Genomic DNA, 15,516 nt, shown 5'->3' on the forward strand with positions numbered 1-15,516 from the left:
AGTGCTTGAAAGTAGAAAGGCACGTTGTCAAGTGTCTTTGTGGCATTTACCCCTGTGCCACTTTTATTCCGATTGGGCCATCAGTCTTAACCCAATCAACTTTTTAATGCACTTTGGATGAAAATGTGTGTTTTTCTAGTTGTGTATCTGTCTCTGTTGGGGCTTGGGTTCCAGCACGGTAAGGCCAGCACATTGATTTTCATTCTAGTTTTGTTGCCAGTGACTTGATGGAGTAAACGGTGCACCCTTTTTATTTTTTTTACTTCTCTTTCAGATCTACATAACCAGAAAGAGATTGTACATAACCCTGAAAACAGTGCATTGAACGGAACAGAAGGGGAAAATGCAACCCTCACCAGTGGATTTCAATTTGATGGTATGGAAGACAACGTTTAACAGTGAATTATAAAATAATCTCGGTGAGGGCGTTGGCACTTTGCTCTTGTTAAAGGATCGGGGGAATAGTGGACAACAATTGGAGGTTTACTTAGCAACAATGCAGATATCATGGTACAGCTATATGAACACAATTATTATGGTACATTTTAATGGTAAGTTTACAAACATACAAGTTTCAATTCTATTTGTCATTATATCTCAAGATGAAATACGTATAGCCAGTTACTGTAATGGCTTAGCAGAAAGTATAAAAAGACGGTCAGTATTTACCTGGCAAAAATATTGTTTACAGGAAACTGTTCAACAATTTCAGGTGAAGTTGTGTGGAAAAAAGGACGGTGGGTGGATATTGAAATTGTCCAAACAGTTCCGCAAGGTAGATTTATTATTTCAAATATGTTTTTGGACCTTAAATGGATTTGGCTCATTAATCTATATGGTCCAAATGATGATCCACGATAATTTGAAAATATATAATATTTGATCAAGTCTACAAGCAATACAATACTTTATTATTATGGTGGGAGATTATAATACGTTTTTAAATACCTCAATGCACCGTAAAGTAAATCGCACGACAAACTGTCACCCTCATACACTTAAGGAAATCGTGCATTTCATTGATATATTGAAACTAGTGCATATATGGAGGCCTAAATATCCCGAGCTAGTGAGCTATACATGGCGGAGGCTCAATCAAGCTTGTCTTCTTGACCACAAGTCATTCTCGCAGGCACCAAACGATAGCATGCGGTCAGACCATCAAATAATTGGCATATACATTACTCTTACAGAATTTCCACGTGGGAGAGGATATTGGAAGTGTAATCAAATCCTATTGGATGCTAACTTATTCTATCCTAGTTAAAAACAAATTAACGGACTTTTTCCGACAATATACAGCAGATCTCCTTATTGTATGGGACACTTTTAAATGTGCCTTTTAGAGGCCAAGCAATTCAATACCAATCTTTAAAACAAATGCAATTTAGGTCCAAACGAGTTCATATCAACAAAGGAAATAGGACTAACACTACAGATGGCTATAAACTGTAACAGAGGCACAGAATAAGTTAGATGATAAATAAATGGAGCAACATTCAAGAGATCAAGTGTAATATATTCTACAAAATTAAGTGAACTGAATATTGGGTGAAAATACACTTCTTAAATTCTCAGCATAGAAATGCTACCAAAAATAGTCTACTAAAACTTGTTACAAATGACAGTCACCCTCAATTCACCAAACAATATTTTGAAGGAAGAAACAAAGTACTTCAAGCATATGTTTGTGTTTGTCTCCTCCATCGCCACTAACTGAAGTTAGAGGTATGGCTTTACAGAGGAGGAACTTATTGATGCAATTAAAGCCTTTTACTTCCAGGTAACTCCAGGGCAGGATGGCAAACCAGTCGAGGTGCACTAAACCTTTCTTTGTTGTACTCGGAGGACCCAAATGGTACATATAAAGCTCCAGACCATACAAACAATTGGAGGCCCCTTACACTAAAGTGTTGTGATGCAAAATGCATAGCACATAGAATTGTTGGATATTATTCATCCTAATCAGACAGGTGTTTTTCAACATGGATGATATAAGACAAGTACTGGAAACAATAGAACACTATGAAAAATCTGGGAAACCGGTCTGATATTCATAGCTGACTTTAGAGGTTTTTGATAAAGTATGACTGGAATTTTATATGAACTCAGCAAGAAAAGCAACGTACCTTTTTAAGGACCCTGTCTTTCAAAGATAATTCATAAAAATATCTTCATTGTAAAGGGTTTAAACACTGTTTCCCATGGTTCAATGAACCATAAACAATTAATGAACATGCACCTGTGGAACGGTCATTAAGACACTAACTGCTTACCGACGGTAGGCAGTTAAGGTCACAGTTAGGACACTAAAGAGGCCTAAGTTTTAATTTCTACTGATGCTGAAAAACACCAAAAGAAAGATGCCCAGGGTCCCTGCTCATCTGCGTGAACGTGCCTTAGGCATGCTGCAAGGGGGCATGAGGACTGCAGATGTGGCCAGGGCAATAAATGGCAATTTCCGTACTGTGAGACGCTTAAGACAGCGCTACAGGGAGACAAGATGGACAGTTGATCGTCCTCGCAGTGGCAGACCACGTGTAACAACACCTGCACAGGATCGGTACATCTGAACATCACACCTGCGGGACAGGTACAGGATGGCAACAACAACTGCCCGAGTTACACCAGGAACGCACACTCCCTCCATCAGTGCTCAGATTGTCCTCAATAGGCTGAGAGGCTGGACTGAGGACTTGTAGACCTGTTGTAAGGTAGGTCTTCACCAGACATCACCGGCAACAACATCGCCTATGGGCACAAACCCACCGTCGCTGGACCAGACAGGACTGGCAAAAAGTGCTCTTCACTGATGAGTCACGGTTTTGTCTCACCAGGGGTGATGGTCGGACTCGCGTTTTATCTTTGTGGGAATGAGCGTTACACCAAGGCCTGTACTCTGGAGCGGGATCGATTTGGAGGGTCCGTCATGGTCTGGGGCGGTGTGTCACAGCATCATTGGACTGAGCTTGTCATTGCAGGCAATCTCAATGCTGTGCGTTACAGGGAAGACATCCTCCTCCCTCATGTGGTACCCTTCCTGCAGGCTCATCCTCACATGACCCTCCAGCATGACAATGCCACCATCCATACTGCTCGTTCTGTTCGTGATTTCCTGTAAGACAGGAATGTCAGTGTTCTGCCATGGCCAGTGACCGAGCCCAGATCTCAATCCCATTGAGCTAGTCTGGGAACTGTTGGATCGGAGGGTGAGGGCTAGGGCCATTCCCGCCAGAAATGTCCGGGAACTTGTTACCCCGCTCTTCCACCCTGAACAAAAGGGGTCATTCCCCTTTTGTTCAGGGACATGTTATTCCATCTGTTAGTCACATGTCTGTGGACCTTGTTCAGTATGTCTGAGTCTTATGTTCTTACAAATATTTACACATGTTAAGTTTGCTGAAAATAAACGCAGTTGACAGTGAGAGGAAGTTTCTTTTTTTGCTGAGTTGATAGATTTATTTATTAGTGGGACTAAAGATAACTAATGTAAAATATATTGTGTCTGTAAAATGTATGCATAAGCTGAAAGTAGAAGCCTAAGTATTATCAATTAGTTTACTCCAATTAGGGGAGGGGTGGTAGGGTTATGGGAAAGATGTCTTTAAAAGACAAAACGCAAGGGATTTGAAATGATGCAGACAATTATATTGATGGAAGCTTCCATCAATCTGCTATTAAAGCTGACCTACGTCCAAAAAATGTTGCTCAGTACAATGTTTCTTACTTTGACCTATAGAAGCTGATCGATAGTGAAGCGGTATGTAATGTAACCAGAATGGATTCCGACTCTTGCTTACAGCTGCACTCAGGTCGGACACGCTTCCTGTTTAGATTAAGACTGGATCTGGCATGAGATTTGGCTTGGGGGGGTAGGGGAAAGTACCTCAATCCAGGGATGACAAATGCATTGTACTCTGAATTATTTCAAGTGTTACAGAAGAACGAATGCAATATAATTTTTTGGGGGTAAACTGCCGTTTTTTGTCCTCATGCTACAGTAGCTAGTTGTAGCTGTTATGGAATGCCATGTCGCGTTGAACAACAAAGGAGCTGATTGGCTGACACTGCCATTCCAAAATGACTACTGAGAATTTGGAATACCACGTGTTTCTTGTCCCTGGATTGAGGTGCATTTTCCAAGCAATATCTCCCGCTGGCGCCTTAATCTAAACTGGAGGCTTGTCTGACCCCAGTGCAGCTGTAAGCAAGCGTAGGGTCGGAATCTATTCTGGCTATATGTAATGCGCACAATGATACACAAACACTGGTAGCATCAGCCCTACTGGCAAGACCAGACATGCACTGCTATACTAAGCTACTTAAAACTAAGGCCCCCCACACATTTCCTGATGCAGTGAGAAACCTGTCCCGGCACACCCACAAAGAAACCTGTAACCTCTGAGAGCTTTGTTGCAGATCTGGCAGGGGTTCGGTCCTTCATGCCAAAGCAGGAAATGGAGGTGAGGATCATTGGTGGTGTGGAGGCCTGGGCCCACTCCTGGCCATGGCAGGTATCCCTACGCTTTACCACCATGCCAGCCTGTGGTGGTGCCATCATCGCCCCTCAGTGGGTTCTGACTGCTGCACACTGCTTCAAGCAGTGAGTTGTTCTGGAAGTTCAAGTAACAATAAATCAAATAATGTATAGTTAGAGAAAGTAATTATCGATGCTGTTTTCCAGGTATAACAAAGTGGATTTCTGGACTGTGATGGCGGGAAAACATGACCTTGAGAATCCTGATGAAGAAAGTCAACAGGTGGGAGACACACATGGACTGACTACATTCAAGTCATTTAATGCGGAAAAGGAACACCATTTTCTTTTTTTAACTGTTAAGGCACACATTTACTTTTGTTTTTAGTTGGTTGGAGTCTCTAAAATAGTCACCCACAAGGATTACAACCGCATGACGAAGATGCATGACATTGCCCTGGTGAAGCTGAAGACCCCGCTGATGTTCAACCAGTGTGTGAGACCCATAGAGATATGGATGATGCCAATCGAACCCAAAAAGCAATGCACAGTGACCGGCTGGGGTACCACCAGAGAGAGTCAGTAGATTTCCTACGTTTTCTTTTTGAAGTTTAGTTACCTTCATCTCTTTATCAGAAAGGTCAGGTGTGCCTTTCTGGGGTCATAACTGACATGACATCATCATTGATCATTCACAGTGAGGAGGGTCCTGTTACTTGTTTCCCCCTCTTCATGTGCTCTTTCTTCCTACTTGTCTACTCAGATGGGCCTCATGCCAACAGACTCCAGGAGGTTAATGTGACCTGCCTATCCTCAGAAGACTGTAACAAGTTCTACCTTGGTATAGTTCAGCCCACCATGTTCTGTGCTGGAGACCCTGAAGGAGGTGTAGACGCCTGCCAGGTAGTGACCTTGAACTCTGACAATGCGTTCATGTATTTTATACCTCGTTGTATTCTACTTTCCTATAAAAAGTCTGTTCTGTCATCTTCGTCTTGTGACGTGTTTGTTCCTGCAGGGTGACTCGGGTGGACCTCTGTCCTGCTACACAGGGTCCAGGTATGAGTTGGCTGGAGTGGTCAGCTGGGGAGTGGGCTGTGGTAGAGCCCGGAGGCCTGGCGTCTATACTAAAGTACAGGTCTACCTCGACTGGATCAATGAATTCATTCAAGGTAAGGACACACTTGGAGCCCAACGCTAGAGAAATACTTCGTTTTTAAGCACTCAGGAGATTTTATCTTTTGTTTTTAACAGGTGACACGTCTATGCCTGGTGGTATTACTGTGACTGAAGGTAGGTTATGTCACTGCAAAATTATTTAACTACCTGAAATAAACTTTTACAGGAAAAAATATATCTGATTTAATTTATCTTACTGCCAGCACATCAAATTGTAGTTTATCAAAACAGAAGATCATATTCAGTTTGACCGCTTAACCCTCTTGTTCTCTCTCTCTCCCTGTCTCCCAGAGAGTTGTGGTCAGAGTAAGATAATGACCTGCCGCCTGGACTCCCGCCCGGCATGGTTGTATGCGACCTTGGAGGGTGAGGTGCGGGTGGGGAGTGTGACAGAGGCGTGCGCCAACTCCTGGCCCTGGCAGGTCAGTCTCCAGTCCAAAGGGAGACATTACTGCAGCGGGACCCTGATCCACCACCACTGGGTTCTGGCACCGCAACACTGCCGCTGCAAGTGAGTCAGTCACCAAGTACCGACACAGGGGGGACACACTATCGTCTGTAATATAACTTCTACATGATTGTTTATTTTCTTTGAGTATCACTTTCTATATCTGTCTTGATGCTTCACTCATTCAGTGGACTCATACACCCACCTTCACGTTCTTTCATCACCCTTCAGTATTGTGCTCTCAAACAGCCCTTGGAATGTCAGTGATGGTAGGTCAGCTACTGTAGTTCTTGTTCACCACTCCTATTTCACACACAGTGCCTTTCTATTCTCTTTCAGACCTACAGTTGACACGGTGGTGCTGGGAGGTCACGACCTGAGGTTCATGGCTGCCCAGACCATCCCGGTGGACGAGGTGTTCAGCCACCCCCACGACGGAACCTTCCCTCCGACCTCTGACCTCACACTCATCAAGCTCAGTGTTCCGGCTCGATTTGGTAACATACTCTTCCAGAATGGGTTACTTTAGCTCACTGACCTGATTGGATGGTTTACAGGACCGTGAACTTGGCTTGCAGGCCAATTAAAGCGTGTGACTTATCTGGGATGCTTATTCTGGTGGTCTTCTCTGATATGTCCCTAGATGACACTGTGTCTCCAGTTTGCCTCCCACATGAGGATGTGAGGCTCGATGACAGCTGGTCCTGTGTGACAACAGGCTGGGGATCCAGCAACTCAGCACGTATGTACAGCAACATAATTCTACATTCATGGCTATGAGTTCTAGAGTACGTTTGGTGGCCGGTTTACCTCAAGGAACTGGAGGGACTCATCCTCCTGGATCCAGTGTTTCATCGGTCTTACTGGTAAATAGGCAGCATCCTTCTCTATTATAAATATATCATTTGCTTATGTGCTCTGTCTCCCCCTAGCGAAGGTTAGCAGTGCCACCCTGCACCAGGCCAGGCTGGGTCTGGTCAACAGGACCGCTTGTAAAGAGAGCTGGGGAGAGGATCTCATTACGGACACTCAGCTGTGTACAGACCCAGCCGGTTCTGTCTCCTGCATGGTATGTACAGTGGGAAGGTTAACTCTATGGTGTACTCATGAAGACATGGGTTATGTGTTTGATCAATGAATGGTTTTGAACGTACAGTACTGATGTGAATGAGTGGTCTTCATTAAAATGTTGTGATGTTGCATACCCGACTGGACTAGTGCACGCCAACTTTCACATTGTTTTAACTTGAGTGTAATTTATCATATTTTCAAATATCTTCCCTGTCTATAGGGGGACTCTGGTGCTCCACTCCTCTGCCAGAAAATAAATGGGGTCTTCTTTCTCTTTGGGGTGGTCACATGGGGCAGCCCGAGCTGTGACATCAGCACACCAGCAGTCTTCTCCCGACTATCAGCTTATCGTTCCTGGATCACAAACATAACCAATGACATCTGACTTTGTTTCACATTATAATTAAATAAACAATGACTTTTTTGATCCAGTGTTCATTTTGAGACTTGTGAGGCACACAATGACGGTGTATAATGCAATCACTATTAGATGTTCCAATAGGTTTGAGAAGAATGTGAAGCACACATCAAGCTGACTGTTGTCGCACACTGTATTTCGGTCTTCATAGGTTTTGTCAAAGATGTTTACTTTTCTCTTGTAATTTTTTTTCTTCAGTTAGTTTACACTATGATTGAAATATATTGCACATCTGATTTCATACACCCCATACGGGGTATGGTAGTAGGTGCCAGGCGCACCGGTTTGTCAAGAATTGCAACGCTGCTGAGTTTCACGCGCATCCGTTTCTTGTGTATATCAAGAATGGTCCACCACCCAAAGGACATCCAGCCAACTTGACACAACCGTGGGAAGCATTGGAGTCAACATGGGCCAACATCCCTGTGGAACGCGTTCGACACCTTGTAGTGTCCATGCCCGATGAATTGAGGGGGGGGTGCCACTTTCGTAACAATACATGTTTAAAAAACAGGTCATGGGACAGACGTTCAGCCTCCTGCTCTGTTTATCTGGCCTAGAGTCTTACACAAGATTCCTTCTTTAAAAATTTTTTTTAAGTCATGTCAATATTAGGCTACCTATAAAAGTCTGAATGGCATGCTTGGTGAAACTGCCAGTGCCACTAAGATAATGCTGATGTGTCATTCAAACAGGAGCTGCACAGCTTAAAATGTCAGGAGCCTTGGGTTGACCTGGAATAATCCGTCCTCACTGTCTAGACAGCCAGCTACCCTGACATATGTCATATTTACCCGCATTATTTATTTGAATGAAGACTAAATGTTTGTAGGCTACAGTAACTAATGACCCAACACATCATTTTGATTTTTGTGTAGGCTTTATGGTTTTTAAAATTAGATTTTGTTCATAGAGTTGTATAGAGGACTCTAGTGCCCAAAAGCTGTTCTAGAATTGGCAGTGCTGTTGAGGACTTCCCCATTTTGAAGTAGTCAACTGAGTGGGACTTGCTATGGGTTAAGGAAGAATCACATAATTCCAGCCAGGTCATCATGGAATCAGTCAATGAATTATACTCCGAAAACATTCCATAACTGCAGGTGTCAGCAAATCGCCAACCAAGGCTTTATACCTGTTCAAACAACACACGGCCCTTTCAGGTTGTTTACCAACTCATCAAAGTAGAAGTACATTGACTACTTCAAAATGGAGATAGATGGTGGTGCCGGTGCGCTCACAGAAGCCTAAGCCTGTGTTAACCTCAGACCTTTTTCTGCGTGTATTCCAAAACCCTGTTCATTCCCCATTCATTTTTCACAAGAGATCAGTTTATTTCTAGGTTTTAGGACTACAAGCTGGCAGCTCTATAGAGTACCACACTATGAGTCATAATACCCATTAAACCTAGTGGTCAAATAAGGAAATGGTTCCAATCGTTTTTCCGCCATTAATTTTTCCCATAGGGGATTTTAGAAACACTTAAAATAAGGGCTGTGTTTCATGTAGGCTTACACTGGCAGGACGTTTTGATAACCGTGTAAATCTCTTTAGGACAAGGGGACATTTAAGTGTTTCTAAAATCCCCTATGGGATTTCAAGGGCCCCTATGCTGGACCTTGGGAATGTAGAAGGTCAAGATAGGAGACGGGTAATGTGGTGTGGGGTTTTTAATGCTCATAGTACGCTCTGGGGAGGGTTACGGACTGATGTAAACTGACAAGTGTTGGACGAACTACTGGATGAGAAAGGGCTTGTGAGTCTTAATGACGGCCGGGGAACCAGGATTGACCCAGTAACTGGAAATGAACCTGCTCTGGATCTTACTTTGATCTCAAGTTCAATGGCAGGCAGATGCAGTTGGGAGGTTTTGGAGGAATCTACAGTGGGTGGTGATCACTATCCTATCATGTGTACTGTAGGATTGAGGGAGGAAGAATCAGTAGGAAATGGATTGGGCAGAGTGGGGTCAGTTTCAGGAGCTGAGTGAATAAGAGCTGTCTCAGGTTGATCTTAATTCAGATATAGAAACACTCAATGATGGAGTAAGAGGCGCAATAGTAAGGGGTGCAAGGCAGGTGATTCCTATGGGTACACGGGGGAGAAAGAGTAACGCAGTCCCCTGGTGGAGTGAAGAGTGTAGAGAAGCAGTGAAGAGTAGGAACAGCGTTTTCACAATGTTGAAAAGGTCCCATAATTACCAGCACCCGGTTCAGTATAAACAAGCACAAGCAGTAGTAAGGAGGATCATTAGGACAGCTAAGAGGGAGTATTGGCGCCGGTTCTGTGGAAACATAGGCAGGACCACTCCTGTGGGAGAGGTATGGGGGATGATTGAGGACAGAAGAGATTGGTATCTCCCTGTGCTGAAAAGTTGGGAGATTGTTGCAGTGAGAGAAGGCAGAGATGCTAACCCAGGCATTTGTGAAGGTGCACAGCTCAAACAATCTGACAGAAGAGGGGCAGCGTGGGAGAGAGAGGGTCAGAGAACATCCGGGGGTCCTGGATCAGAGAGAGATGGTGGGGGATACATTGAATGGCCCTTTTACATTGGTTGAGATGAAGAGAGCATTAGCTAAAGCTGGGGTAACATCCCCTGGGAAGAATGAGATGTGTTACATCATGATGGCTCATCTCAGTGACACTGCAATGGGGAAAGTATTGGGCCTTTACAAGAAGGTGTGGCAGGAAGTTGGAAAGAGGTGGTAGTGGTGCCAAAACGTAAACCTGGGAAAGACCCTACTAGTCCTTCAAGCTATAGGCCGATAGCGTTGAGATCTTGCGAATGTAAACTTATGGGAAAGATGATAACGGAAAGGCTGACATACTTTCTAGAGAGTAGAGGACTAATGTCACCAGATCAAAGTGTGTTCAGGAAAGGCAGGGGAACGATGGATCCTGTGCCGTGCCTTGAGTCGGTCATACGGAGGGCATAGGCAAATAAGGAGGTGGTAGTAGCCGTTTTCTTTGATGTAGAGAAGGCTTATGATATGATGTGGAAGGAAGGCCTACTTATCAAGCTGAATAATATGGGGGTTAGGGGAAGGGTTTTTAACTGGATAAATTATTTTATTTTTGGCCGATCAATACAAGTAAGTGTGGGGAGCTCTATGTCAGAAAGCTATGAGGTGGATATTGGTACCCCCCAGGGAAGTGTCATTAGTACATTGTTGATCTCCATTATTATTGACAATGTATTCTCTAAGGTAAGACCTGATACTGGGAGGTCATTGTTTGCAAATGATGGCGTGCTGTGGAAGAGAGGGAGAAATATTACCCATAGAGCCAGAAGAGTTCAAGAAGCTATTAGTGAAGTAGAGCAGTGGTCCCTCAGGTGGGGCTTCAAGTTTACAGTTGAGAAAACACAGACTGTGTTTTTTTCTTGAAGGAAGGTTGGGGAGGAAATATACCTGAAGTTGTATGGAAGGAATCTGGAGAGGGTGGGAGGGTTTAGGTTCCTGGGGGTCTGGTTTGGCACTCGAATGACATGGGCGGAGCATATTAACAGTGTAGTTGTCAAAGGAAAGAAAATATTGAATGTGATGCATTGCTTGTCAGGAATGGAGTGGGGGGCAGATATAATGCCATTGAAAATGATTTACTTATATATATGCCACTGTTAGGTTTTAATTCTCAGAGTAAAAAAACTCTACGGACACTATGAAAGCTTAACCAAGTTTATTCTTCCCAGAGGATCAATACAGCTGCATTAGACAAAGACAGTTCCACACAAGCACTGATATTTAACCCTTCCTCCTAGGCTGAGTCTCCTCCTACACATCTGTCTTTACTGCTAGGCAGGACACTAAGTGATACGGGCCATAAACTTTTATTTCTCCCTTAATTAACGTGACCTGACCTGATATCGACCCCCCCTTCATCACTAATCCATGTCTCTCTCGCCTTATCAATGCCTGCCACATGTGATCGCTTCCCTGCGCTCAGCACCTTACAAGCTTAATTGCACACAATATATACCTTCCTCCTACAGATAACCATTAACTTCTGGTGTAGACCCTCTAAACCTAAGCACTCAATCTTTCAATAGGATCCCTGATACAATGTAAACGTTATACATTACCCTCTCTCCCTCAGTGACATGAATAAGTATGTTTCATATTCTCAGAACCCAACAGCGCTGTTAAGGTCATCAATGGATTATGCAAGTATAGCATATGGATCAGCAGCTCAGACATCTTTAAAAAGCTAGATGTAATCCAGGCCCAAGCCCTAAGAATATGTTGTGGAGCACTCAGGACCTCTCCGGTGGCAGTGATGCAGGTCGAGTTGGGAGAGATGCTGTTAAAGTTAAGAAGACAACAGCTAGCCATGACATATTGGGTAAATCTACAAGTACACAAGGTTACACATCCTACAAAAAAAGGTGCTCCTAGAGTGCTGGGAACATTAACAAAATCTGAATACAAGCTTTGGGTGTATAGGCAACTGCAGGTGAGAGAGATGGGGTTGTTTGGGAGGGATGTTTAGCCTCTCTGTGGTTCTTCCTGCTGTCCCACCTTGGTTTCTCCCTCAACCAGTGATAGATCTAGGGTTGCTTGACAGGGTAAGAGATGTTGAGGATGGAGTAGATTCAGTTTAAGTGAACATTTGACAACACAATACTATGCTTTCTTCAATATATTCACAGATGGATATGGGACCCTAAAACAGGGAGGATAGGAGCAGCTTTTAGTGTTCCTGAGTTTAAGGTGGCAGTGACAAAAAGAGCAATGGAATATTTATCTGTTTACACAATGGAGTTGTTGGCCATACTATTGGCTGCAGGGTGGGTGGAGGAGGTGAGGCTAGATAGGGTAGTCATCTGCTCTGACTCCTGTGCAGCACTGATGAGCTTAAATTCCTGTGTGTCTAAGAGCAGACTTTGTGTTGTGAGGTTTTGCAGTGTTTGTATAGGGTGAAACAGATAGGGGTATTTGTGATGTTCATGTGGAAGTAGAGGGGAATGAGGAAGTGGATATTATTGCCAAGCAGACTCTTAAACATCCTAATATTGAGATGGAATTGTCAATCAGTAAAGCAGAAGCCAAGGGATTAAGAAGGGATTAAGAACTGTGGTTAAAAAGAAGTGTCAAGAGTCTGTATAAGATCCAGGAAAAGGTGGGGTCAGGGAGGTCCTCAGGCCGAGACAGAAGGGAGGAAAGTGTAGTCACGAAGTCTGTGACTGGGACACACAAGGCTAAATAGTACATTGAAAGTGATGTGGAAACATCTGACTGGGAGGTGTGATTTATGTCAGCAGGAGATGGAGACAGTGGAACATGTTCTATTTGATGGCGCCGGAGGGTAGGGCTGCCGTCTTATCGGCTCTCAACCAATCATGCTATTTTGTTTGTTTTTTCGCGTTGTTCGTAACTTGTTTTGTACATAATGTTGCAGCTACCGTCTCTTATGACCGAAAATAGCTTCTGGACATCAGAACTTGGATTATTCACCTCAAATTGGACGAGGAGTTCTTCAATGAGTCGGACGCGATGGCCCCGATCCCCGTGATTCGCTGGAGAAAGGAAATGGAGATTTTGAGGCAAAAGATCAACGTGCCTTGTGAGGATCAGGCGAAGAGTGGCTAATCTTCCCTTGCCTTCCGTTCTGCTAGCTAACGCTCAATCACTGGAAAATAAATGGGACGAACTGAAAGCACGTATATCCTACCAGCAGAACATTAAAAACTGTAATATATTATGTTTCACTGAGTCGTGGCTGAACGACGACATGAATAACACACAGCTGGTGGGTTTTACACTCTATCGGCAAGACAGAACAGCAGCCTCTGGTAAGACACAGGGCGGGGGCCTATGCATTTTTGTAAACAACAACTGATGCACGATATCTAAGGAAGTCTCAAGGTTTTGCTCGCCTGAGGTAGAGTTTCTCAAGATAAGCTGGAGACCACACTATCTACAGTACCTAGAGAGTTTTCATATGTATTTTTCGTAGCTGTTTACATTCCACCACAGAGCGAGGTTGGCACTAAAACCGCACTAAATGAGCTGTGTTCCGCCATAAGCAAACAGGAAAACGCTCATCCAGAGGCGGTGTTCCTAGTGGCCGGGGACTTAAATGCAGGGAAACTTAAATCAGTTTAGCGAATTTCTATCATCATGTGAAATGTGCAACCAGAGGGAAAAAAATTCTAGACCACCTTTACTCCACACACAGAGACATGTACAAAGCTCTCCCTCGCTCCCTCCATTTGGAAAATCTGACCATAACTCTATCGTCCTGATTCCTGCTTACAAGCAAAAAAATGAAAGCAGGAAGCACCAGTGGCTCGGTCTTTAAAAAAGTGGTCAGATGAAGCAGATGCTAAACTACAGGACTGTTTTGCTAGCACAGACTGGAATATGTTCCGGGATTCTTCCGATGGCATTGAGGAGAACACCACATCAGTCACTGGCTTTATCAATATGTGCATCGGGGACGTCGCCCCCACAGTGACTGTACATACATACCCCAACCAGAATCCATGGATTACAGGAAACAGTCGCACTGAGCTAAAGCTGCCGCTTTCAAGGAGTGGGACTCTAATCAGGAAGCTTATAAGAAATCTCGCTATGCCCTCCGACGAACCATCAAACAGACAAAACGTCAATACAGGACTAAGATCGAATTGTACTACACCGGCTCCGATGCTTGTCGGATGTGGCAGGGCTTGCAAACTATTACAGACTACAAAGGGATTCACAATTGAGAGCTGCCCAGTGACACAAGCCTACCAGATGAGCTAAATAACTTCTATGCTCGCTTTGAGGCAAGTAACACTGAAACATGCATGAGAGCATCAGCTGTTCCGGATGACTGTGTGATCACGCTCTCCGCAGCCGATGTGAGTAAGACCTTTAAACAGGTCAACGTTCACAAGGCCGCTGGGCCAGACGGATTACCAGGATGTGTACTGCGAGCATGCGCTGACCAACTGGCAAGTGTCTCCACTGACATTTTCAACCTCACCCTGTCTGAGTCTGTAATACCAACATGTTTCAAGCAGACCACCATAGTTCCTTTGCCCAAGAACACTAAGGTAACCTGCCTAAATGACTACCGACCCGTAGCACTCACGTCTGTAGCCATGAAATGCATTGTAAGGCTGATGATGGCTCACATCAACACCATTATCCCAGAATCAAGACCCACTCCAATTTGAATACCGCACAAACAGATCCACAGATGATGCAATCTCTATTGCACTCCACACTGCCCTTTCCCACAAGGACAAAGGGAACACCTACGTGAGAATGCTATTCATTGACTACAGCTCAGCGTTCAACACCATAGTGCCCTTTAAGCTCATCACTAAGCTAAGGACCCTGGGACTAAACACCTCCCTCTGCAACCCGATCCCAGATGTCCTGACGGGCCACCCCCAGGTGGTAAGGGTAGGTAACAACACATCCCCCGTGCTGATCCTCAACATGGGTGCCCCTCAGCGGTATGTGCTCAGTCCCCTCCTGTACTCCCTGTTCACTCATGACTGCATGGCCAGGCACGACTCCAACACCATCATTAAGTTTGCTGATGACACAACAGTGGTAGGCCTGATCACTGACAACGATGAGACAGCCTATAGGGAGGAGGTCAGAGACCTGACCGTGTGGTGCAAGGACAACAACCTCTCCCTCAATGTGATCAAGACTAAGGAGATGATTGTGGACTACAGGAAAAGGAGGACCGAGCACGCCCCCATTCTCATCGACGGGGCTATAGTGGAGCAGGTTGAGAGCTTCAAGTTCCTTGGCATCCACACCAACAAACTAACATGGTCCAAGCGCACCAAGACAGTCGTGAAGAGGGCACAACAAAACCTATTCCCCCTCAGGAGACCGAAAAGATTTGGCATGGGTCCTCTGATCCTCAAAAGGTTTTACAGCTGCACCATATAGAGAATCTTGACGGGTTGCATCACTGCCT

The 15,516-nt window shown here is 44.5% G+C and overlaps 1 protein-coding gene across 1 annotated transcript; it reads left to right on the forward strand.

The window, feature by feature from the left end:
• Nucleotides 1-4: 4 nt before the first annotated feature.
• Nucleotides 5-7,575, forward strand: LOC106576203 (transmembrane protease serine 9). The gene is made up of 13 exons (XM_045698683.2): nt 5-178; nt 275-376; nt 4,420-4,603; nt 4,685-4,760; nt 4,866-5,055; nt 5,241-5,380; nt 5,496-5,649; nt 5,732-5,770; nt 5,948-6,167; nt 6,444-6,601; nt 6,748-6,846; nt 7,037-7,173; nt 7,396-7,575. The coding sequence occupies exons 1-13, from the start codon at nt 118-120 to the stop codon at nt 7,558-7,560; spliced, it is 1,725 nt and encodes a 574-aa protein (XP_045554639.2). The 5' UTR covers nt 5-117; the 3' UTR covers nt 7,561-7,575.
• The last annotated feature ends 7,941 nt before the right edge of the window (nt 7,576-15,516 follow it).

This window comes from Salmo salar, chromosome 17, assembly GCF_965601325.2.
Source record: "Salmo salar chromosome 17, fSalSal1, whole genome shotgun sequence".
Classification (NCBI taxonomy): domain Eukaryota; kingdom Metazoa; phylum Chordata; class Actinopteri; order Salmoniformes; family Salmonidae; genus Salmo; species Salmo salar.

Coding starts and splice junctions, on each gene's coding strand:
- LOC106576203 (XM_045698683.2), top strand. CDS start 118: ATGAAAATGTGTGTTTTTCTAGTTGTGTATCTGTCTCTGTTGGGGCTT. Junction 4,761..4,865: donor CTGATGAAGAAAGTCAACAG/GTGGGAGACACA, acceptor TTTTGTTTTTAG/TTGGTTGGAGTCTCTAAAAT. Junction 5,381..5,495: donor GAGGTGTAGACGCCTGCCAG/GTAGTGACCTTG, acceptor TTGTTCCTGCAG/GGTGACTCGGGTGGACCTCT.